Source organism: Tachyglossus aculeatus, chromosome X1, assembly GCF_015852505.1.
Source record: "Tachyglossus aculeatus isolate mTacAcu1 chromosome X1, mTacAcu1.pri, whole genome shotgun sequence".
Classification (NCBI taxonomy): Eukaryota; Metazoa; Chordata; class Mammalia; order Monotremata; family Tachyglossidae; genus Tachyglossus; species Tachyglossus aculeatus.
In genome coordinates this window covers 117,204,996-117,227,692 of record NC_052101.1, presented here as the reverse complement: position 1 = coordinate 117,227,692, position 22,697 = coordinate 117,204,996, and the positions used below count along the sequence as shown (strand labels likewise).

Here is a 22,697-nt window from a genome sequence, read left to right as displayed (position 1 = left end):
AAATGGGGATGAAGACTGTGAGCCCCCCGTGGGACAACCTGATCACCTTGTAACCTCCCCAGCGCTTAGAGCAGTGCTTTGCACATAGTAAGCGCTTAAAAAATGCCATTATTATTATTATTATTATTATTATTATTATTATTATTATTCCTCTGTGCCTCAGTGACCTCATCTGGAAAATGGGGATTAAGACTGGGAGCCCCACGTGGGACAACCTGAGAAGCCCAGCACTTAGAACGGTGGCTGGCACCTAGTAAGCGCCTCACAAATATCCTCATTATATCCAGCGCTTCGGACGGTGGTTGGCACCTAGTAAGCGCCTCACAACTATCCTCACGATACCCAGCGCTTCGAATGGTGGTTGGCACCTAGTAAGCGCCTCACAAATATCCTCATGATACCCAGCACTTCGAACGGTGGTTGGCGCCTAGTAAGCGCCTCACAAATATCCTCACGATACCCAGCGCTTCGAACGGTGGTTGGCGCCTAGTAAGCGCCTCACAAATATCCTCATGATACCCAGCACTTCGAACGGTGGTTGGCGCCTAGTAAGCGCCTCACAAATATCCTCACGATACCCAGCGCTTCGAACGGTGGTTGGCGCCTAGTAAGCGCCTCACAAATATCCTCATGATACACAGCGCTTATAAGGGTGGTTGGCACCTAGTAAGCGCCTCACAACTATCCTCACAATACCCAGCGCTTCGAACGGTGGTTGGCACCTAGTAAGCGCCTCACAGATATCCTCACGATACCCAGCGCTTAGAACGGTGGTTGGCACCTAGTAAGCGCCTCACAATATCCTCATGATACCCAGCGCTTAGAACGGTGGTTGGCGCCTAGTAAGCACCTCACAAATATCCTCATGATACCCAGCACTTCGAACGGTGGTTGGCGCCTAGTAAGCGCCTCACAAATATCCTCACGATACCCAGCGCTTCGAACGGTGGTTGGCGCCTAGTAAGCGCCTCACAAATATCCTCATTATATCCAGCGCTTCGAACGGTGGTTGGCACCTAGTAAGCGCCTCACAAATATCCTCACGATACTGGTTGGCGCCTAGTAAGCGCCTCACAAATATCCTCATTACATCCAGCGCTTCGAACGGTGCTTTGTACCTGGTAAACGCTTAACAAATACCATTATTCTCATTATTAAGAGCCGGAGGTGGGATTCCTGCGGAGAAAAGCCGAAGAGACGGAGGACGAGGGGCCGGACGGGGGGTCCCAGACAACCGGGAGGTGGCGCTAGATCTTCCTTTTCCCACTGTGTTATCGGGGCCAAACGGCGGCCGGGTCCCTAAGCTGGTGGCTCCGGCGCAGGCGCAGTTCCCATTCCAAGGGTCTCGGGTTTCGTCCTCCCTTTAACCCGCTCCCACCCAAGCCCGGCCCGGGAGAACTCGGTCGAGGAGGAGGAGGGGACTACAAATCCCAGCAGCTCCCGCTTTGGCTGCAGGGAGAAGCCAGGGTGGGGGCAGGGCGCTTCCTGCCCAGGCGGGGAAGGGAAGGAGAAGGAGAAGGAAGGAGGTGGGGGGTCGGGAAGGCCAGGCCAGGCGGCGCGGAGGCGGGAGTGAGGCGCGGGGTGAGTCCGCGCCCCTTCCCGACGGGACGGAGCCGCCGATCGGCCGGTCGGTCCGGCCCCCCGGGCCCAAGGCGGGAGGGCGAGAGGGAGGACGGGGCTCATTGTGCCGCCGCCGCCGCGGCCGGAGGGAGGGGGCACACCGTAAGCGCTCAATAAAGACCCACCGTTGGGTAGGGACCGTCTCTCTAGGTTGCCAATTTGTCCTTCCCAAGCGCCTAGTCCAGCGCTCTGCACCTAGTAAGCGCTCAGTAAATACGATTGATGATGATGATGATGACTAGAGCGCTTGGGAAGTCCCAGTGGGCAACGCGTAGAGGCGGTCCCGACCCAATAACGGGCTCGCAGCCTCGCCTTCTCCGTTGCCAGAAGGCTCGTTTGGTGACCACTTGGCTTTCTGGAGTCGCACGGCTCGCGGTGCCTTAGTTTCCCCCCTCCCCGAGGTGGGGGGCAGCAGCCCAGCCTCGAGGGTGGGGAGGAGAGAAAGGAGACTTTCTGAGGTACTTTCTTCAGGACTGCCTGTTTTCGCCCTTCCCCGTCCCCGCCCCGCCCGAACGGGAGCCCTTCCTCACTAAGGTTTGCCCCTCGGTTCCATCGAGCGCTTAGTCCAGTGCTCTGCACCCAGGAAGCGCTCAATAAATACGATTGACTGACTGATCTAGATACAAGAAAGCGCCCCGCTCTCCCTTTCGCCCCCCCCCCCCCCCCCCCCAGGGTGCTGGGCCTGAAATCGGAACAGGCGAGGCCCCCAAGTATCCCGCCTCCCCCACTCGAGCGCCTAGCCGAGGAAGGCGTTGTGGTGGGGAAACTGAGGCGGGAGGGGATCCCAGGTATCCCCTAAACCCAGTCCGGCTCACTTGGGGATTCTCCCATAGCTCGCCTCTTCTTTTCCCAGAGAGAAGCTTCCTGTCCCAGCTGCGCGCCCATGGACCAAGAAGAGGAACCCTGGGGTCCGGCCCCGGAGCCCGCCGCCGCCTCTGAGGAAGGGGATACCCTGGGAGCCCCCCCCGGTGAGGGGGGTGGAGTGAAGGGAGTTCTGGAGGGAGGGGTGTCTGGGTTGCGGGATGACTGGGGCCCAGAAGACGGGGTGGGACTGATCCAAGACCCCAGAGGCAGTACGGCGTCTTGGGAGCGACTCCCACCCCGGGGTCCGGACTTGCTGCCAGAAAGGGAGGCACCCTGCCCTCCTCTGCTTCTGCCACCTCCTCCTCCTTCTTGGCTGGGTTGAGCCTGAAGCGAGGAATGGGGGAGGGGCGTGGGCGGCAGGGGGGTGGGGGGAGCTGTCTCTGGGGAGCCCATCGAACAGTGAAACCACACAGCTTGATCACTAGACCCAAACTCCCCCTTCAATGCAGACTCAAATTCCCTCGTCTCAGCCCACCCCCACCTCCAGACCCTCGCCACCGGCCGCGCTGATTCTCTGGCAACAGCATTTCTTGTGCCCCCGGGGGCGGGGGGGGTGGGTGGGTGTCAAACCACGCTCCCGGTGCCCCGAGCGGAGCGCCGCGGGGGCGTTTCGGAGGAAGGAAAAGGCTCGATCCCTGCCCTCGAGGGGGCTGACGCTCTCTCCTTGGCCCGCAGGAGTCGGGCTCGCCTCCGAGAGCCCCGCAGCCCCCCCGGGGTCAGCCGGGGGCCCGGAGCCACCTGCTCGCCAGGACTCCGACGACCCGGCCCGGCCCTTCCGCTGCCCAGACTGCGGGCGCGCCTTCCGCCGCAGCTCGGGGCTGAGCCAGCACCGGCGCACGCACAGCGGCGAGAAGCCGTACCGCTGTCCGGAGTGCGGCAAGAGCTTCAGCCACGGGGCCACGCTGAGCCAGCACCGGGGCATCCACACGGGTGAGAAGCCCTACCAGTGTGGCACGTGCGGCAAGGCCTTCGGCTGGCGCTCGACCCTGCTGAAGCACCGCAGCAGCCACACTGGGCTCAAGCCCCACTCCTGCCCCCACTGCGGCAAGGCGTTCAGCCACGGCTCTCTGCTGGCCCAGCACTTGCGCACGCATGGGGACGAGCGGCCCCACAAGTGCGGCGCCTGTGGGAAGGGGTTCGGCCAGGGCTCGGGGCTGCTCAAGCACCTCCGCACCCACACCGGCGAGCGCCCCTACCCCTGTCCGCAGTGCGGCAAGGCCTTTGGGCAGAGCTCGGCCCTGCTCCAGCACCAGAGGACCCATACGGCCGAACGCCCCTACCGCTGCCCGCACTGCGCCAAGGCCTTCGGCCAGAGCTCCAACCTGCAGCACCATCTCCGCACCCACACCGGGGAGCGGCCCTACGCCTGCCCGCACTGCGCCAAGGCCTTCGGCCAGAGTTCCGCCCTGCTCCAGCACCTCCACGTGCACTCGGGCGAGCGACCCTACCGCTGTCACCTCTGCGGCAAGGGCTTCGGTCAGGCCTCCAGCCTCACCAAGCACCGGCGCACCCACGAAGGGGCGGCTGCCCGGGCGGCAGCCGACGGAGGGGAGGGGCCGCCCCCGGAGGGGGCCGAGCAGCAGGAGGAGGGGAGACAGAGAGAATTGGAAGGAGCCGGGTGAGGAGAGGAGAGGGGAAGGTGAGGGAGGAGGAGTGTGCGCGCGCCTGGCGGGGTGGGGGGTTGGCAGTGGGCTGGGAGGGCGGGTGGGCGGGCGGGCGGGCGGGGAATCGGAAAAAGGGAGTTAGGAACCGGGGACACACTCAGTCCTCCTGCGACCCAAGGAGGAGCCACATGCCTGACAAACCCCGCATTTAAGTAAGAGTCGCACCGCACACGTAAGCACAATTGTTTCTTCTAGGCTACCGCCTCCTGTCCTCTCCAGGTAGACACACATTGGCGGAAGAACGTCCCCGCATTCCCTAACCGCGTTCTATTGAAAATACCTTATGGAAGAACTGAGTGTACTAGAGAATCCAGCGTCATAGAGGAGTAGGGGAGTTTAGAGTTGGGGGGCGGGGGGGGGGGAGGGGGGTGGGGGGCGGCTGGACACCTCGGAAGTTGGAGACCCGGGATTTGGCAAACTCTTAATATGTCTCCTTGAGTAAGTAAAATCCTCCAGCTGCCTCCTGGCTCTGTGTTGTGGCTCCATGTCATGGCTCCCCCGGATCTTAAGAGGGGATTTTCTGCCCCGTTCCCCACGGGGGGCCTCTTTACCCTCTCCGGCTCCCAGGCTTCCTTGAGAGTTGCCACGGTCACCTTCCCATCTGGAAGGGGGAAGGGGGGTCGGGGGTCTCTCGGGGCACCTCCAGCCCTGGTCCATCACGCTCTCTCGGACCTCCCTGAGGACTGGGGATCGGTTCCTAGCTCTCGACTGAGGTGGGCCTGAATGCTGTCCCCCACGGCTCCAGACTAGAGCAGAGCTGGGACCTGAAAGAGCCCAGGCATTCTGGTTCCCAGAGCCCAGGGAGCCTTGATGTCTAGGTTCCAGCCCCACCCAGCTCTCGCCTCTTTCACTGCTCCCCCTCATCTCCCCACCATCGTTTGGGGTGTCTTGACCCAGGATCCCATCCGTCTCCGACCCCCATGTGGGTCCCCTTTCACTGGAGAGGCAGCGGGACCTCGTGAGGAAAGCACGGGCCTGGGAGGGAACCTGGATTTTAATCGATCAATCATATTTATTGAGCGCTTACTGTGTGCACAGCACTGTACTAAGCGCTGGGGAAGTACAAGTTGGCAACATATAATCCCGATTCCGCCGCTTGCCTCCTGTGTGACCTTGGATAAATCACTCAGTTTCCCAGTGCTCTCTGTTCTCCTGCTCCCTCAGACCGAGTCCCGTGTGGATCAGAGATCAATCGATCATTCAATCGTATTTAGTGAGCGCTTACTGTGTGCAGAGCACTGTACTAAGCACTGGGGAAGTACAAGTTGGTAACATATAATCCCGAGTCCGCCACTTGCCTACTGTGTGACCTTGGATAAATCACTCAGTTTCCCAGTGCTCTCTGTTCTCCTGCTCCCTCAGACCGAGCCCCGTGTGGATCAGAGATCAATCAATCGATCAATCAATCGTATTTATTGAGTGCTTACTGTGTGCAGGGCACTGTACTAAGCGCTGGGGAAGTACAAGTTGGCAACATATAATCCCGATTCCGCCACTTGCCTACTGTGTGACCTTGGATAAATCACTGTTTCCCAGTGCTCTCTGTTCTCCTGCTCCCTCAGACCGAGCCCCGTGTGGATCAGAGATCAATCAATCGATCAATCAATCGTATTTATTGAGCGCTTACTGTGTGCAGAGCACTGTACTAAGCGCTGGGGAAGTACAAGTTGGCAACATATAATCCCGATTCCGCCACTTGCCTACTGTGTGACCTTGGATAAATCACTCAGTTTCCCAGTGCTCTCTGTTCTCCTGCTCCCTCAGACCGAGCCCCGTGTGGATCAGAGATCAATCAATCGATCAATTGTATTTATTGAGCGCTTACTGTGTGCAGAGCACTGTACTAAGCGCTGGGGAAGTACAAGTTGGCAACATATAGAGACAGTCCCTACCCATGGGGGCTGACCCGGTTACCTTGTATTTACCCCGACGCCTGGTACCGTGCTTGTCACGTAGTGAGTTCTTAGCAGCGTGGCTCAGTGGGAAAAGCCTGGGCTTTGGAGTCAGAGGTCATGGGTTCAAATCCCAGCTCCACCAATTGTCAGCTGTGTGACTTTGGGCAAGTCACTTAACTTCCCTGTGCCTCAGTTACCTCATCTGTAAAACGGGGATTAAGACTGTGAGCCCCCGCCCCCGTGGGACAACCTAATCACCTTGTAACCTCCCCAGCGCTTAGGACAGTGCTTTGCACATAGTAAGCGCTTAATAAATGCCATTATTATTATTATTAAATACAATTATTTTTTTTAATCGTTCGCCCGGGAAGTCCCAGCCCCTTCTCCCCGTGAGGGCGTGAGGATAGTCTCCTCTCCACGGCCAGGCCCGGACGGGAAACTGAGGCTTCAGCAGGCGCTCCGCTCAGTTTGCTCACTCTGCCTCAGAGAAACAGGACCCTCTCTGCCGTCCCCCTGTCCGTCCTCTAAGGTCCAGGAGTGGGAGGCAGGGGAGCCCACGGTGGCATCTTGCGGGAGGGGGCTCCTGGACAAGACCCCAGGCGGGTGGCTGTGCTACCCGCCGGAGGGAACTGGCACGGTGCAGGACTGGAGGTCATGTGGCAGGTCATGGGACCGAGAGCTCTTGGGAAAGGGCCAGACGCTCGTTAGCCACTCACGAGGCCCCAAATGGGTTCTTCCTGTGTCTCAACCCTCTCCCCAGGCCGTGAGAGCGAGGCTCCGGTACTGGAAGTTCACCCCAACCCACGCAAACAGACCCACCGAAGCAGTCAGAGCCAGGTGGGCGGCAGCAAACAGACCCACCTGCAGTCGGGGTTCCGGGGAGGGATTGCAGCGGTGGTGTTGCTCAGAGTTGGAGTCGCCCCCGGGGCGACCGATCCCCCTAACCTCCCCCCAGTCTTGGGCTGCACTCTCCTGCCTGGGTCCAGAGCGGGCAACAGGGACTCGGAGGGGAAGTGGGACCGGGCCCGATTCCTGGCAGATGGGAAGGAGGGAGGGCAGAGTTGAGACTTGAAAAACCCCGGGCGTCCCGGTTTCTAGAACGTGGACGCTCGCTTCCCCCTCCAAGCCCCACTAGAAGCAGGGTGGCCCAATGGATAGAGCACGGGCTTGGGCGTCAGAAGGACCAGGTTGCTAATCCTGACTCATTCATTCATTCAATCGTATTTATTGAGCACTTACTGCGTGCAGAGCACTGTACTGGGCGCTTGGGAAGTACAAGTTGGCAACATATACGGACGGTCCCTACCCAACAGCGGGCTCACGGTCTGGAGGGGGAAGGTCTGCTGTGTGACCTTGGGCGAGTCACTTCTCTGTGCCTCAGTGACCTCACCTGTAAAACGGGGATTAAGAGTGTGAGCCCCCCGTGGGACAACCTGATCTCCTTGTAACCTCCCCGGTGCTTAGAACAGTGCTTTGCACATAGTAAGCGCTTTCTAGACTGTGAGCCCGCTGTTGGGTAGAGACCGTCTCTCTATGTTGCCAAGTTGTACTTCCCAATAATAATAATAATAGCATTTATTAAGTGCTTACTATGTGCCAAAGCACTGTTCTAAGCACTGGGGAGTTTACAAGGTGATCAGGTTGTCCCACAGGGGGCTCACGGTCTTCATCCCCATTTTCCAGATGAGGTAACTGAGGCCCAGAGAAGTTAAGTGACTTGCCCAGAGTCGCACAGCTGACAATTGGCGAAGCTGGGATTTGAACCCATGACCTCTGACTCCAAAGCCCGGGCTCTTTCCACTGAGCCACGCTTGCTTCCCAAGCGCTTAGTACAGTGCTCCGCACACAGTAAGCGCTCAATAAATTCGATTGAAGGAGTACAGTGCTCCGCACACAGTCAGCGCTCAATAAATACGATTGAATGAATAAATGCTATCATTATTATGTACTTCCCAAGCGCTTAGTACAGTGCTCTGCACACAGTAAGCACTCAATAAATTCGATTGAAGGAGTACAGTGCTCCGCACACAGTCAGCGCTCAATAAATACGATTGAATGAATAAATGCTATCATTATTAGTTCCCAAGCGCTTAGTACAGTGCTCCGCACACAGTAAGCGCTCAATAAATTCGATTGAAGGAATAAATGCTATCATTATTATGCACTTCCCAAGCGCTTAGTACTGTGCTCTGCACACAGTAAGCGCTCAATAAATTCGATTGAAGGAATAAATGCTATCATTGTTATGCACTTCCCAAGCGCTTAGTACAGTGCTCCGCACACAGTAAGCGCTCAATAAATTCGATTGAAGGAATAAATGCTATCATTATTATGTACTTCCCAAGCGCTTAGTACAGTGCTCTGCACACAGTAAGCGCTCAATAAATACGACTGAATGAGTGAATGAATTATTATTATCCGTAAAACGGGGATTAAGACCGAGCCCCAGGCAGGACAGGGCCTGTGCCCAACCAGCTTAGCTGGAAGCAGCGTGGCTCAGTGGAAAGAACACGGACTATGGAGTCAGAGGTCATGGGTTCGAATCCCGGCTCCGCCACTTGTCAGCTGTGTGACTCTGGGCAAGTCGCTTCACTTCTCTGGGCCTCAGTTACCTCATCTGTCAAATGGGGATCATCGTCAATCGTATTTATTGAGCGCTTACTATGTGCAGAGCACTGTACTAAGCGCTTGGGAAGTACAAATTGGCAACATATAGAGACAGTCCCTACCCAACAGTGGGCTCACCTGTAAGATGGGGATGAAGACTGTAAGCCCCCTGTGGGCCAACCTGATCACCTTGTATACCCCCCCAGTGCTTAGAACAGTGCCTTGCGCATAGTGAGCGCTTAATAAATGCCATTATTATTATTATCGACTCCCATCGCTTAGCACAGTGCCTGGCACGTAATCAGTGCTTAACAAATACTCTCAAGGGGGGGGGAAAAAAACCTCTCGACACAGTCCCCTCCCCCTTGGCCTAAGGAGGAGGCCATCTAGGGCGCGCTTCACCCGGTCACGTGACGAAAGTGCGGTTTTTCCAAAGAGGGGCAACAAGGGGCTGGGGGCCCCCGTCACGTGCCGAGGGGGCCGGCGCGGCGGCGACTCCGCGTCACGTGCCGCGGTCCCCCGTCACGTGCCGAGGGGCCGCCCCCTCCCCGGCGGCGCCTTCCGCGTCACGTGCCGGGGGCGGGCCCGGCCGGGTCAGCTGACGCGGCTGCGTTTGAAGCGGAGCCGGGGCTGGGGGGGTCTACACCGACCCCTTTTTGGACGCCCCCCTGGCGCCCCCTTCTCCCGGTATGGCAGCCCCCAAGGGGCGCCGCGGCTCAGGTGAGTGAAGCGGCTGGGGGGCGGTGGGCTCCCCTCCCCAGACGGCCGATCAATCAATCAATCAATCGTATTTATTGAGCGCTCACTGTGTGCAGAGCACTGTACTGAGCGCTTGGGAAGTCCAAGTTGGCAACATAGACAGTCCCTTCCCAACAGTGGGCTCACAGTCTAAAAGGGGGAGACCCTCTCCAAGGATTTAGGAGCCCCCACCCCCTCATCCTAGCCCCAGTAGGCCTGGTTTGAAGAGGCGAGGGCAAGTGGGGTGGGGGTGGGGGGTGTTAGCCGGTCATTTGCCCTAGGCGGTTTGTCCCCCGCTTCCCCAGTAAACATCATTTTCCAGTCCATTCCTTCTTCAATCAATCAATCAGTCGTATTTATTGAGCGCTTACTGTGTGCACAGCACTGGACTAAGCGCTTGGGAAGTACAAGTTGGCAACCTATAGAGACAGTCCCTACCTTCTTCAGAATCTTCGTGGAATGGTTTCAGAGCGTTTGGTTTTGCTCCTTTTAAATAATAATGATAATAATAATGATAGCATTTATTAAGCGCTTACTATGTGCAAAGCACCGTTCTAAGCGCTGGGGAGGTTACAAGGTGATCAGGTTGTCCCACGGTGGGGGGGCTCACAGTCTTCATCCCCATTTGACAGATGAGGGAACTGAGGCGCAGAGAAGTGAAGTGACTTGCCCAAAGTCACACAGCTGACAAGTGGCGGAGCCGGGATTTGAACCCGTGACCTCTGACTCCAAAGCCCAGGCTCTTTCCACTGAGTCATAATAATGATGATGAGCCCTACTGAGCACTCACCTCCTCCAGGAGGCCTTCCCAGACTGAGCCCCCTCCTTCCTCTCCCCGCCTTACCTCCTTCCCCTCCCCACAGCACCTGCGTATATGTTTATACATATGTATTACTCTATTTGATTTGTACATATTTATTTTAATTTGTTAATATGTTTTGTTTTGTTCTCTGTCTCTCCCTTCTAGACTGTGAACCCACTGTTGGGTAGGGACCGTCTCTATATGTTGCCAACTTGTACTTCCCAAGCGCTTAGTATAGTGCTCTGCACACAGTAAGTGCTCAATAAATACAATTGAATGAATGAATGAATTTATTACTCTATTTGATTTGTACATATTTATTCTATTTATTTTATTTTGTTAATATGTTTTGCTTTGTTCTCTGTCTCCCCCTTCTAGACTGTGAGCCCACTGTTGGGTAGGGACCATCTCTATATGTTGCCAACTTGTACTTCCCAAGCGCTTAGTACAGTGCTCTGCACACAGTAAGCGCTCAATAAATACGATTGAATGAATGAATGAATAATGGCATTTATTAAGCGCTTACTATGTGCAAAGCACTGTTCTAAGCACAGGGGATGGAACACCTGTGTAGGATCAGAAGGCCAAAGTGCTCGCGGTTGCCCTTGGCATTTTCCAGCAGTAGATGGTATTTATTGAGCGTTTGCTGGGTACTTAGCACTCAGGAGAGGACAGTATAGCAGAGTTGGCAGACGTGCCCCCTGCCCATAACGAGCTTACGGTCTAGAGGGGGGAGACAGACATTAATATAAGTAATTTGGAATATATAATTTTAGCCAGCTAGGGCCTCCAAAAAGCTTCCGCCTGAGCTTAGATATCAGCCCCGGGGTCTCCTGACTTCAGCCTGGTTCTCTTCCAGAGGCGTTCCCCCCCCAAATACACGTATCTTTCCATTCTGTCTCAGAACACCAGTGCCATCACCCCTTCCCCCGTTGGTTTCAGAACTCAGGCATTGTACCCTGCCCTCCCAGTTCTCCCCATTCTGAGACCTGAGCATCCTGTCTGCGTCTCCCCCAACCCAACCCATTCCCCTCTTTTTTTTCCCCCGGGACCCCCATCCCTCCTCAAAGCCTCTCCTGCCTCACCATCTCCTTCGCTCCCCCCCTGCAGAGACTGAGCGGCTGCTGACCCCGGCCCCCGGCTATGGGTCGTGGGACAGGGGGGATCCTCCGGGCCCGCTACCACCCTCCCCGCTGCCCGAGGAGGAGGATCTGCGCCGGCGGCTCAAATATTTCTTCATGAGCCCCTGCGACAAGTTCCGAGCCAAGGGCCGCAAGCCCTTCAAGCTGGTGCTGCAAATCGGCAAGATCCTTATAGTTACCGTTCAGGTGGGCGGAGGTGGAGATTTGCGTGCCGCAGGATCGAGGGCTCAGGGTGGAGCTTGGGGCTGGGGAGGGGGCCGAGGGGTGGGGGACGCCGTGGGGGAAACCGGGGCAGGCCTGGCGTTCTAACCGGAGGGGGGAAAGTAGCCGAGAGGGTTGGAACTGGCAGCCGGGGATGGAGGCCATGGGTTTGGGGGGAGGGATGAGGAGGAGGGGTGGTCTTCTTTCTTCAGCGCTCACTGGGGGCAGAGCACTGTCCTAAGCACTGTGAGGGAATACACCGGGGTTGGGGGGGGGATTGGACCTGTTCCCTGGCCCTCGGGGTGGCCCATGAGGTAAGAAGAAGGGAGCTAGGCATTGTTCTGTGAAAATTCCCTGTGTGAATCCAGGCTTGAGGCTGAGCCATTGCTTCCAGGCCCACCCCCCGCCAGGTACGTAGGCATAGCGCCCGAGGGTCATCCGGCTCCCAGCCCCCGATCTCAAAGTCCAGGAGGCTGCCGGCCTGTGAGGTGCCGACAGGCCGCTCACCTCCTCACTGGCTCTTTCCTTCCGTCCCTCCCCAACAGCTCATCCTGTTTGGACTCAGCAACCAGATGGTGGTGACTTTCAAAGAGGAAAACACCATCACCTTTAAGCACCTCTTCTTGAAGGACTACGCCGACGGGGCTGACGACTCCTATGCCGTCTACACGCAAGACGATTTCTACCAGTATATCTTCTATGCCGTCGAGCAGGTGGGCCGTCGGGGGCCGGGCGGGTCAGGGGCTTAGGAGCGAGGCCCAGGGAATTGGGGCTGGGGCCGGGGAGGAGTGGGGAGCTAGGTGAATGGCCCCTCTTCTTTTCCCTCCCCTCAGTACTTGAAGATCTCCGAGATGACCCTTGGGCGCTATGCCTACGTACCCGGCGGGGGTGGGCCTGGAAGCAATGGCTCAGCCCTGGCGCTGTGCCAGCAGTACTACCGCCACGGCCACATTGACCCGGCCAACGACACCTTCAACATCGACCCGTTGGTCATCTCCGGTCAGTGGGTGGGGCTGGCCCAGGGGGGAGCGGAGCTGGCCCTGGCAGGACAGGGGCGTAGGGGGTGGGGGGGCCTCACTGACCCCCTCCCCCCCCCCCACCACACAGACTGCATCGGGGTGGACCCCATGGAGCGGATCCCGCCCCGCCCGGACGAGGAGGCCCTGCCTCCCCTGCTGCTCACATTGGACAGCAGCTACAGGAATCTCACCCTCAAGTTCCACAAGTACCAGCCTCAGCCACTTCCCCTGCCCCGTTCCCCCGGAGGGGCTGGGACCTCCCCCTCTGGGACCCCAGCTGCTCCAGTCCCGGGGTCTTGGCTCCCCCTTCCTGCTCACTCTCCCGGTTCTGCTGCAGCCCTCTGCCCCCTCCCTGACACAACTTGAGAGACAGCAGATAGGATCCGGGTGCCCCACTGGGCACTGGGGGAAGGGAGGATGACTTTGCTCCCTGCCTGGGGAGAACGAGGATTCTCTGGGGATTGAAGCGGTGGCCGGGGGTCAGGAGCCTCTTCGTGCATGACTGTGTGGCCCTGGGTAGGTCCCTTTCATAGTCTCCACTTCCTTCCCCTCTCTCCCGTGCCCCTCTCTCTCCCCCTCCCTGTTCTAGAAAAGATCTGGGGGGAGGGAGAAGATGCCTCTGGATTTTGCTGACACTAAGTACTGTCAGCCTTGTTCTCCGGCAGCTTCCCTAGGAACTGAAAGTAGCAGGGGCAGAGCCAAGCTGATACCTTTCACCCACCTCCCCCACTGCCATTCTACTTGCCCCCTCTGGCCCCCCGCAGCAGGAAGAGGAGCCTGCTGCTGATTCTGATTTCAGCCAAACAGTGTGGCTCTCTGCTGGGAAGCCCCCTGCCTACGTCCTTTTGGGAGGGGAGAAGGAAGGCTGTGGTCTGTGAGGGGGGCGGTCTCCCACCCCTCCCCCCTCACCTGTCCCACCCCTCCAGGCTGATCAACGTCACCATCCGCTTCCAACTCAAAGCCATCAACATCCAGACGATCATCAACAACGAGATCCCAGACTGTTACACCTTCACCATCCTGGTGAGCCGGCCTTTGGGCCAGGGGGTCTTGGAAGGCTCTTCAGGCAAGAGTGGTAGCAGCAGCTGGAGAGATGGAGCCCAAGCTGCCGAGGAAGAGGGTGGAGGGATGGGGGGAGGCATCTCTGGAGTGCTCATTGCCCTCACTGTGCCCCCCCCCCCCCCTCGGCCCCCTCCCAGATCACCTTTGACAACAAAGCCCACAGTGGACGGGTGTGCATCGGGCTGGAGACCAGGGCCCACATCCAGGAGTGTAAAGACCCCAGGGTCTATGGCTGGGGTGAGCCTCCGAGACGTAGTCCCATTCACATTCCCCACGTTGGGATTGTTTTCTTCTGTGTACTCTAACCCCCATCTCGCATCCCCTTCCCCGGTCCTTCTCTCCCTGGCTGTGCCAGATCTCCCTCACATCTCCCTCCGTTTGCCCAGTTTTATACCAGACCGTCTGGTTTTCAGCCGGTCTTCGCCCTAGCTGGCACGACTTCGGCCCTGGATGCCTTTTTAGGTGAGGTCCTTATTTTTAAATGGCACCCCCCCCCCCCGGCTCTCGCTCCCGACAGTTTAGGAGACCTGAGTGGGGAGAGGCTCTGGAGCAGGAGAAGGGGGGCAGGGGTTCTCTCCCCTCCCCACACTCCCTGCCCCGAGCAACACAGCCGGCAACTCTGCTTCTCCCGTGGTGTGTCCTTAGGTTGCACATACTTGCCAGCCAAAGATGAGCTGGGGGATGTCACCGAGGTGGCGGCAGGGGAGGGGTCCTGGGTCCTGCAGAGCTGTCAGGGACCACCCAAGCCCTTTCCTCCCAACACCTGAATTGTGACCCATCTCTTCCTAAAGGGGACAACAACTTCCGCCTGTTCTTTGACGTGATGGTGATCCTGACCTGTTCCCTCTCTTTCTTGCTGTGTGCCCGCTCCCTACTGCGAGGGTTCCTGCTGCAGAATGTGAGCAGCCCTGTGACTCCCCCCACCACCACCCCCCAGCCCCGGCCCCGAGATTCCTTTCTCGTTTCCCTTGACCCTGGAGCACACTCCCTCTCCCTCTCCTCCAGGATGTCAATCAGTAGCATTTATTGAGCACTTACTTTGTGCAGAGCATCGTACTAAGCGCTTGGGAGAGTACAATACAGTTGGTAGACACGATCCACCACAAGGAGCTTACAGTCTAGGGAGCGAGACAGACATTAAAATGAACTTCAGGTAAGGGAAGTCACCGAGTATAAGGATATGTATATAAGTGCAGTGGGGGTGGGACTACATGCATGGGAGAGGCCATGGAGGGGGGGAAATGAGGGGTGAGGGAAATGAAAGCATAGTCCAGAAAGGCTTCTTGGAGGAGATGTGATTTCAGTAGGGCTTTGAAGATGGGGAGAGCGCTAGCCTGTTGGATATGTACGGGGAGGGAGTTCCAGGCTGGAGGACCTGAGCAACGGGTTGAAAGTGGGTGAGGAGAGAGTGAGGGACGATACCTAGGTTGATGTTAGAGGAGGAAGGTGGTGGGGCCGGGGTTATAGTGGGAGAGGAGCCAGGAGAAGTAAGGCAGCGAGAGCTGATTGCCTTGAATCTGCTGGTGGGGAGTTTTCTCCTTCTCACACTAGCGCTGGAGCCCAGGAAGGAAGGGGGGAACCTGAAGGAGGGGCCCTTCCCATGCCACTGTAGAGGCCGCCCCCCCGCCTCACACCGCCCATCTCGTCGGCCTTTCCCTTCCCTCTCTTCCTGCCCCAGGAGTTCTCCCGTTTCCTTTGGCGGCACCGGGGCGTGGCAGTGAGTCTTTGGGAGCGACTGGAGTTTGTGAATGGCTGGTACATCCTGCTGGTGGCCAGCGACGTGCTCACCCTCTCGGGCACCGTGATGAAGATTGGCATCGAGGCCAAGGTGGGCCCCGGACCTTCCCAGCCCCGAGCGAGCTTAGGCAGCCTTCCCTGGTGGAGCTCGGGCTGAGGGGCCTGCCCCTTCACTCCCGCATGCGGCTTTGACTTGACCTCCCAGGGGTCCTGGAGGTGTTCTCCCTCGGGGGGCCCCCCAAAAGGGGACCCGGAGAGCAGGGGGTTGACACAGAGATCGGAGGCTGAACGGGGACCCCTCCCCATGTCCCCGCCTCAGAACCTGGCCAGTTACGACGTCTGCAGTATCTTGCTGGGAACCTCCACGCTGCTGGTCTGGGTCGGCGTCATCCGCTACCTTACCTTCTTCCAGAAATACAACGTGAGCCCCCAACACCAGCCTCCTGCTCCTCCTCCTCCTTTCCCTCATTCCCCAGCCCTGGCCCCTCTAGGCTCCTGTGACTGGCCTTCCCCAGTGCGTGCGTGCATGTGTGTGCGCGCACACACAGTATATTGTTGACCCCCCCCCCCCCGCCACAACCCCACTATCTTGCCTCTCAACTCATTGGCCCACTCTGCATCCCTCACTCCCGCTCTTCCCTCTCCCCAGGTCCTCATCGCCACACTCCGGATTGCCCTACCAAACGTCATGCGGTTCTGCTGCTGTGTGGCCGTCATCTACCTGGGCTACTGCTTCTGTGGCTGGATTGTGCTGGGACCGTACCATGTCAAGGTGCTAGGGGATGCAGGAGTGGGGGGACGAGAAGCTGGGGCCAGGCGCAACCCAGACTCCATAGTTCCTGGTATCATTTGGGTCTGGCTCGGGCTCCAAGAGCTCTGGAAGGGAGTGGAGGGTTGGGAGAGCCACGCGGATCAACCAGTTGTATTTATTGAGCATTTACTGTACGCAGAGCACTATACTAAATGCTTGGGAAAGTACAACAGAAGCAGCGTGGCTCAGTGGAAAGAGCACGGGCTTGAGAGTCAGAGGTCATGGGTTCTAATCCCGGCTCCGCTGCTTGTCAGCTGTGTGACTTTGGACAAGTCACTTAACTTCTCTGTGCCTCAGTTCCCTCATCTGTAAAATGGGGATTAAGATCGTGAGGCCCATGTGGGACAACTGATTACCTTGTATTCCCCCCCCCCCCCCGCCCCCCAGCGCTTAGAACATTGCGTGGCACATCGTAAGCGCTTAACGAACACCATCATTATTATTATTGCAATATAACAGAGTCGATAGACACGTTCCCTGTGCGCAGTGAGCTAGACTGGGTAATGGGAGGTGGACCTGGAGGGATGGGGATAGAGACAGTGGAGAAAAGTGCAGGGGCAGTGGTCATTTTTTCCTGCTGTAACCTGGTGAGTCAGCCCCAAGTCTCCTCCTCCCCTCCACTGCCATTTGAGGGATGTGACTGAGGGTACCCACACTTCTCTCCTTTCCTCCACCATCTCCCCTTACTTCCTGGGGCTTGCTCGTCTTCCCCTCCCTTGGCCCCAGCATGAGCTCCCTTTCTCCGTCCTCTCCAGTTCCGCTCGCTGTCCATGGTATCCGAGTGCCTCTTCTCCCTCATCAACGGAGATGACATGTTTGTGACCTTTGCGGCCATGCAAGCCCAACAGCAGCAGCAGCAGCACAGTTGGCTGGTTTGGCTCTTCTCCCAGGTCTACCTGTATTCTTTCATCAGCCTCTTCATCTACATGGTGCTCAGCCTCTTCATCGCCCTCATCACTGGCTCCTACGAGACTATCAAGGTGCAGGGAGGACATCCCCCACTCCGCCCCCCCCCCAAACTGGACAACTCGAGGGGTGGGGGCGGCGGGGGCGGGCTGCTCTAGGTCCCCCTTCATGCCTGGGCAGAAGGTTCAGGTGGTCAGCCGTGTGTTTGTGTCTGTTCTCTCCCCTCTTCCCCACTCCCCCAGCACCAGTGTGAGGGGGAGGCCCAGGTGAGCCAGCTCCAGGCTTACATTGCCCAATGCCAAGACAGTCCCACCTCGGGCAAGTTCCGCCGGGGCAGCGGCTCGGCCTGCAGTTTGCTCTGCTGCTGCACCAGGTACGTCGGAGGAAGGAACGGCTAGTTGGGAGGCAAGCTGTTCCTGATCCCTCGGGCTCCTTGGCATCCCTCTAGGAGAGCAGGTGGAGCTAGGCAGAGAATGCCCTGTCCTTAGAGAGGTCCAAGGCTGAACCAGATAAGAGGTGCTAGGATGGGGAGAGAGGGGGTGGCGGGTGAGGCCGATGTGAGGTGGAATGAGGGCGGGGGGTCGATTGAGGAAAAACTTTCTGAGAAGGGGACAAAGATTGGCAGGGAATATGAACGGTGGAGAGCCCAGATCTGGGCATTGTGGAAAGTTGGGAGGAAGGCCGGGGCAATAAATCAGTGGTATTTATTGAGCACTTATTGTGTGCAGAGCACTGTACTAAGTGCTTGGGAGTGGACCGTATAGCAAACTCGGTAGACGCGTTCTGTGCCTGCAAGGAGGTGGAGACAGACATTAAAGTAAATTATGGATTCATTCAATCATATCTGTTGTGATTGAACTTACTGTGTGTGGAGCAAAGGATATATACATAAGTGCTGTGGGGCTGAGGGTGGGGTGAATATCAAGTCCTTAAAGGGTACAGATCCAAGTAGATAGGCGGTGCAGAAGGGAGAGCAGGTAGGAGAAAAATAAGGCTTATTCAAGGAAGGCCTCTTGGAGGAGATGTGATTTTACTAAGGCTCTGAAGATGGAGTATGGACTGGAGTGGGGAAAGGCAGGGAGGTCAGCAAGGGATGTCTCATGCGATAGTCAAGGTGGGATATGACAGGTACTTCGATCAGCATTGTAGCAATTGGGAGAAGAAAGGATGGATTTTAGTGATGCTGCGAAGGTAGAATCGACAGGATTTGAATGAGAGAAATGAGTCAAGATGGTGATGCCCTCATGGGGAGGACGGAATTTGGACAGGAAAATGTTTTGTTTGGGACATGTTTAGTTTGAGGTCCCAACGGGACATTCAGGTAGAGATGTTTTGAAGGCAGGAGGAAATGCAGGACTGCAGAGAAGGAGAGAGGTCAGGGCTGGAGAAGTAGATTTGGGAAGATCTCTCCAGGGCTGGAGAAGTAGATTTGAAGCTGTGGGAGCGAATGAGTTCTCCAAGGGAATGGGTATGTAGAGAGAATAGAAGGGGACCCAGAACTGAGCCTTGATGGACTCTGACATTTAGAGAGTGGGAAGCAGAGGAGAATACTGAGAAGGAGCGCTCAGATTGGAAGCGAGCCTGGAGAGGACAGTGTCAGTGAAGCTGAGGTTGGATAATGTTTCCAGGAGAAGGGGGTGGTTGACGGTGTGAGGTCAAGGAAGGTTAGGATGAAACAGAGGCCATTGCATTTGGCAAGAAGGTCCTTGGTGACCTACGAGAGGGCAGTTTCCATGAAGCGAAGGGGGTGGAAACCAGATTGGAGGGGTTCACAGCGAGAATTGGAGGAGAGGAAGTGGAGGCAGTGGGTGTAGACAACTCAAGGAGTTTGGAAAGGAATGGAGGAAGATTCATTCATTTATTCAGTCGTATTTATTGAGCGCTTACTGTATGCGGAGCACTGTACTAAGCGCTTGGGAAATGCAAGTCGGTAACATATAGAGATGGTCCCGACCCAACAACGGGCTCACAGTCTAGAAGGGGGAGACAGACAACAAAACATGCAGACAGGTGTCAAAATCGTCAGAACAGGTGTCAATCTTCAGAACAAATAGAATTAAAGCTACATGCACATCACTAACAAAATAAATAGAATAGTAAATATGTACAAGTAAAATAGAGTAATAAATCTGTACAAATATATGTACAAGTGCTGTGGGGAGGGGAAGGAGGTAGGGCGGGGGGGATGGGGAGGGGAGGAGAGGAAAAAGGGGGCTCAGTCTGGGAAGGCCTCCTGGAAGAGGTGAGCTCTCAGTAGGGCTTTGAAGGGAGGAAGAGAGCTAGCTTGGCGGATGTGCGGAGGGAGGGCATTCCAGGCCAGGGGAAGGACGTGGGCTGGGGGTCGACGGCGGGACAGGCGAGAACAAGGTACAGTGAGGAGGTTAGTGGCAGAGGAGCGGAGGGTGCGAGGTAGGAGGGGGCGAGGTGATGGAGAGCCTTGAAGCCGAGTGAGGAGTTTTTGCTTGATTCGTAGGTTGACAGGCAGCCACTGGAGATTTTTGAGGAGGGGAGTAACATGCCCAGAGCGTTTCTGCACAAAGATGATCCAGGCAGCAGAGTGAAGTATGGACTGAAGTGGGGAGAGACAGGAGGTTGGGAGATCAGAGAGGAGGCTGATGCAGTAATCCAGTCGGGATAGGATGAGAGATTGAACCAGCAAGGTAGCGGTTTGGATGGAGAGGAAAGGGCGGATCTTGGCGATGTTGCGGAAGTGAGACCGGCAGGTTTTGGTGACAGATTGGATGTGTGGGGTGAATGAGAGAGCAGAGTCGAGGATGACACCACGGTTGCGGGCTTGTGAGACGGGAAGGATGGTAGTGCCGTCTACAGTGATGGGAAAGTCAGGGAGAGGGCAGGGTTTGGGAGGAAAGATAAGGAGTTCAGTCTTGGACATATTGAGTTTTAGATGGCGGGCAGACATCCAGATGGAGACACGAGCCTGGAGAGAGGGAGAGAGAGCAGGGGCAGAGATGTAGATTTGGGTGTCATCAGTGTAGAGGTGATAGTTGAAGCTGTGGGAGCAAACTTGTGGGGAGCCTCTGGGTCAAGGGAGAGGGAGTTTCTAGGTGAGGGGATACGTGAGCATGTTTGAAAGCAGTGGGGAAGAAGCCATTGGAAAGTGAATGTTGAAGGTGGTCAGGGAGAGGGAAAAGGGGCAAGTGTTTTGATAAGTTGTGAAGGGATGGGGTCAGAGGCGCAGGTGAAGAGGGTAGATTTTTGAGAGGAGGCAGAAGATCTCCTGAGATACTCCCGGGAAAAATGAGAGAATTGAAGATGGGGCAGGAGGAGAGAGGGCCTGGAAAGGAGCAGGGGAGATTTTAGGGAGACCATGCCTGATAGGCGAAGCGGATTGGTAGGGAATGGGTGGGAGGTCGCAGAGGGTTTTAGGAGGGAGTTAAATGTTTGAAACAGCTGTTGCAGACAATGATGGGAGTCAAGGATAAAGAAATACTGTTGCCAAGTGGAGGAGAGGGCAGAGTTAAAGTAGGTGAAGATGCATTTGAGATGGATGAGGTCAGCCAGGTGCCTGGATTTCTGCCAGCAGTGCTTTGCAGTTCAAGCACAGTAGTGGAGGGAGCATAGTGTGGAAGTGAACCAGGGTTGCGGGTTGGTGGTATGAAATCAGCAGTGGGACAGGGGAGCAAGGGAGTTTAGTTGTGTTGAGAGCATTGATTTGACAATCAGTCATATGGATTTGCTGAAAGCTTACTGTGTGCAGAGCACTGTGCTAAGTGCTAGGGAGAGTACAGTGTAACAATATAACAGACCCATTCCCTGCCCCCAATGAGCTTTGCCGTCTAGGGAGGGAGACAGACATTAATATGAACAAGTAAAATTACATTGTGCATTGAGACGGTAGTTTGGTTAGGGAAGCCAGATGGGGCCTGATGACTTTTTAGAAAGTTGGAAGGGAAGTCAAAAGGTTGGGGGTCTCTGCAGGGGAAATAGGACAGATTTGCAGATCGGAGGAGGGTGTGTGAGAGGAGGCTGTGGCAGGAGAACAGACTTTCAAAGTTGGTGAGGGTAAAGATTGTACAGTGGTTAGAGATGATGAGATCGAGCAGGTGTCCAAGTTGCTGAGTGTGTGAGGTGGGGTGGAGCAGGAGGTCATTGGAGTTGAAGGGTAAGAAGGAATGGACAGTGGAAGGGTTGTTGGGGACATCCACTTGGATAATAAAGTCCCCAAGGATCAATATAGGGGTGGAGAAAGAGAAGGAATGTGAGAAAGGGATCAGAGTTGTTCAAAAAGTTGCTGGGCAGGAGTTTGTCTCACTGGGGAGCCCAGACAGGCATCTGACTGTAGACTGTAAGCTTGTTATATTGTACTCTCCCAAGCACTTCGTACAGTGCTCTGCACATAGTAAACACTCAATAAATACGACTGATCTGAATGCAAGAACACAAGCATGAAACCAAAGTCAGAGCCCTAGGACAGATGGTCACACAAAAGCACAAACAGTAGAAATGTAGCCATGGGGATTAGCGGAAGCGGAGGGCAGAACAGACAGGAAAGCTGGGTCGAGCAGGTGGCAGGCTTTGGAGGCCACAGTCAGAAGCCAAGGATGACCCTTAAGGGTGATTTGTGGGTGGGAGGGGGGATCAGGACCCTCCCTCCTCCCAAACCTCCCACCCTGCCCCCTCTCTTTCTCCCCTTCCCAGGGATCCTCTGGAGGAGACCTCACGGCTGGTGAACTGAGTCTGAATCTTCTTTCCCAACGCACAAAGGGCTCCAGGCCCCCCTGCACTTTTTTTTTTAAATGGATTTTTAACTCCCAACAGCCACTTCCCCGCCCCAGCCCCCTGAACCGGGGCCCTGTCTCGGCCCCAGAGAATGGGATCGGGGAGAGTGGGAACAGAGCAGTGGATAATGGGCTCCCTGGCTCCTTATTTATTTTTTTTAAAGTGCGCTTTTAGGAAATGTTACCCTGGCTTTCCCCTCCCCTCTCCCCACCCTTTCCCTGACTCGTCCCACTCCCTGGGAAACTGGTCTCCGTCGTATGCTGTTACATCCATGCCCTCCTAGGAATGGCTTGTGCCCTGCAGTGAATCTTGAATCACCACCCCTCCCCACCAACCTTCCAGCCTGTCGCCTTCTGCACGTGGGTAACAGCTGTGTCTTGTCTTCACTGCTGCACTCGCCCCCCCCCCCCCCCCCCCCCCCCCCCCCCACCCCCCAACCGCCCTCCACCCAAACACACACTAGGATCATAGGACAAGCAGGTGACCGGAGTGGTTTTATACTCCTGTAGCCACAGCAGGGTTGGCACAAATAAAAGGAAAACACAGGTCTTGTGCCTATTCTGGTTTCTCTCGTTGTGTGGGGGGAGGGAGGGAACAGAGGATGGCCCAGAGCAAGCCAGGCCCATGTTCCCCTGGGAAAAGGGACCTGGGGATAAACAGGAAGGGTAGGAAGAGCTGACAGGCAAGTGTTCCGCAAGAAGCCTGGAGGCTTTTTGACAGTACCCCCACTGGGGCCAGGTAAGATACGTGACACGGAACAAAATCCCCATAAGACTAACTGGCCAACCAAGTAAGAAGTCAATTTGGGAGACTACCACCCCATGGGAGAAGCAGCCCGATAAGGCTGCCATCCTGCCGGGGCCGCCGAGCCTCACTAGTCCGCCAGTGT

The 22,697-nt window shown here is 56.5% G+C and overlaps 2 protein-coding genes across 2 annotated transcripts; both read left to right on the top strand.

Moving 5' to 3' along the window:
• The first annotated feature begins 1,522 nt into the window (after positions 1-1,522).
• On the top strand, positions 1,523-7,108 carry ZNF358 (zinc finger protein 358). The gene is made up of 6 exons (XM_038771790.1): positions 1,523-1,581; positions 2,474-2,588; positions 3,160-4,102; positions 5,046-5,106; positions 6,573-6,702; positions 6,804-7,108. The coding sequence occupies exons 2-6, from the start codon at positions 2,504-2,506 to the stop codon at positions 7,106-7,108; spliced, it is 1,524 nt and encodes a 507-aa protein (XP_038627718.1). The 5' UTR covers positions 1,523-1,581; positions 2,474-2,503.
• A 2,165-nt stretch (positions 7,109-9,273) lies between these two features.
• Positions 9,274-22,222, top strand: MCOLN1 (mucolipin TRP cation channel 1). Its single transcript, XM_038740470.1, has 14 exons — positions 9,274-9,370; positions 11,301-11,518; positions 12,079-12,246; positions 12,367-12,532; positions 12,641-12,758; positions 13,479-13,575; positions 13,752-13,851; positions 14,406-14,512; positions 15,293-15,442; positions 15,671-15,772; positions 16,001-16,123; positions 16,918-17,142; positions 17,311-17,441; positions 21,728-22,222. The coding sequence occupies exons 1-14, from the start codon at positions 9,340-9,342 to the stop codon at positions 21,762-21,764; spliced, it is 1,773 nt and encodes a 590-aa protein (XP_038596398.1). The 5' UTR covers positions 9,274-9,339; the 3' UTR covers positions 21,765-22,222.
• The last annotated feature ends 475 nt before the right edge of the window (positions 22,223-22,697 follow it).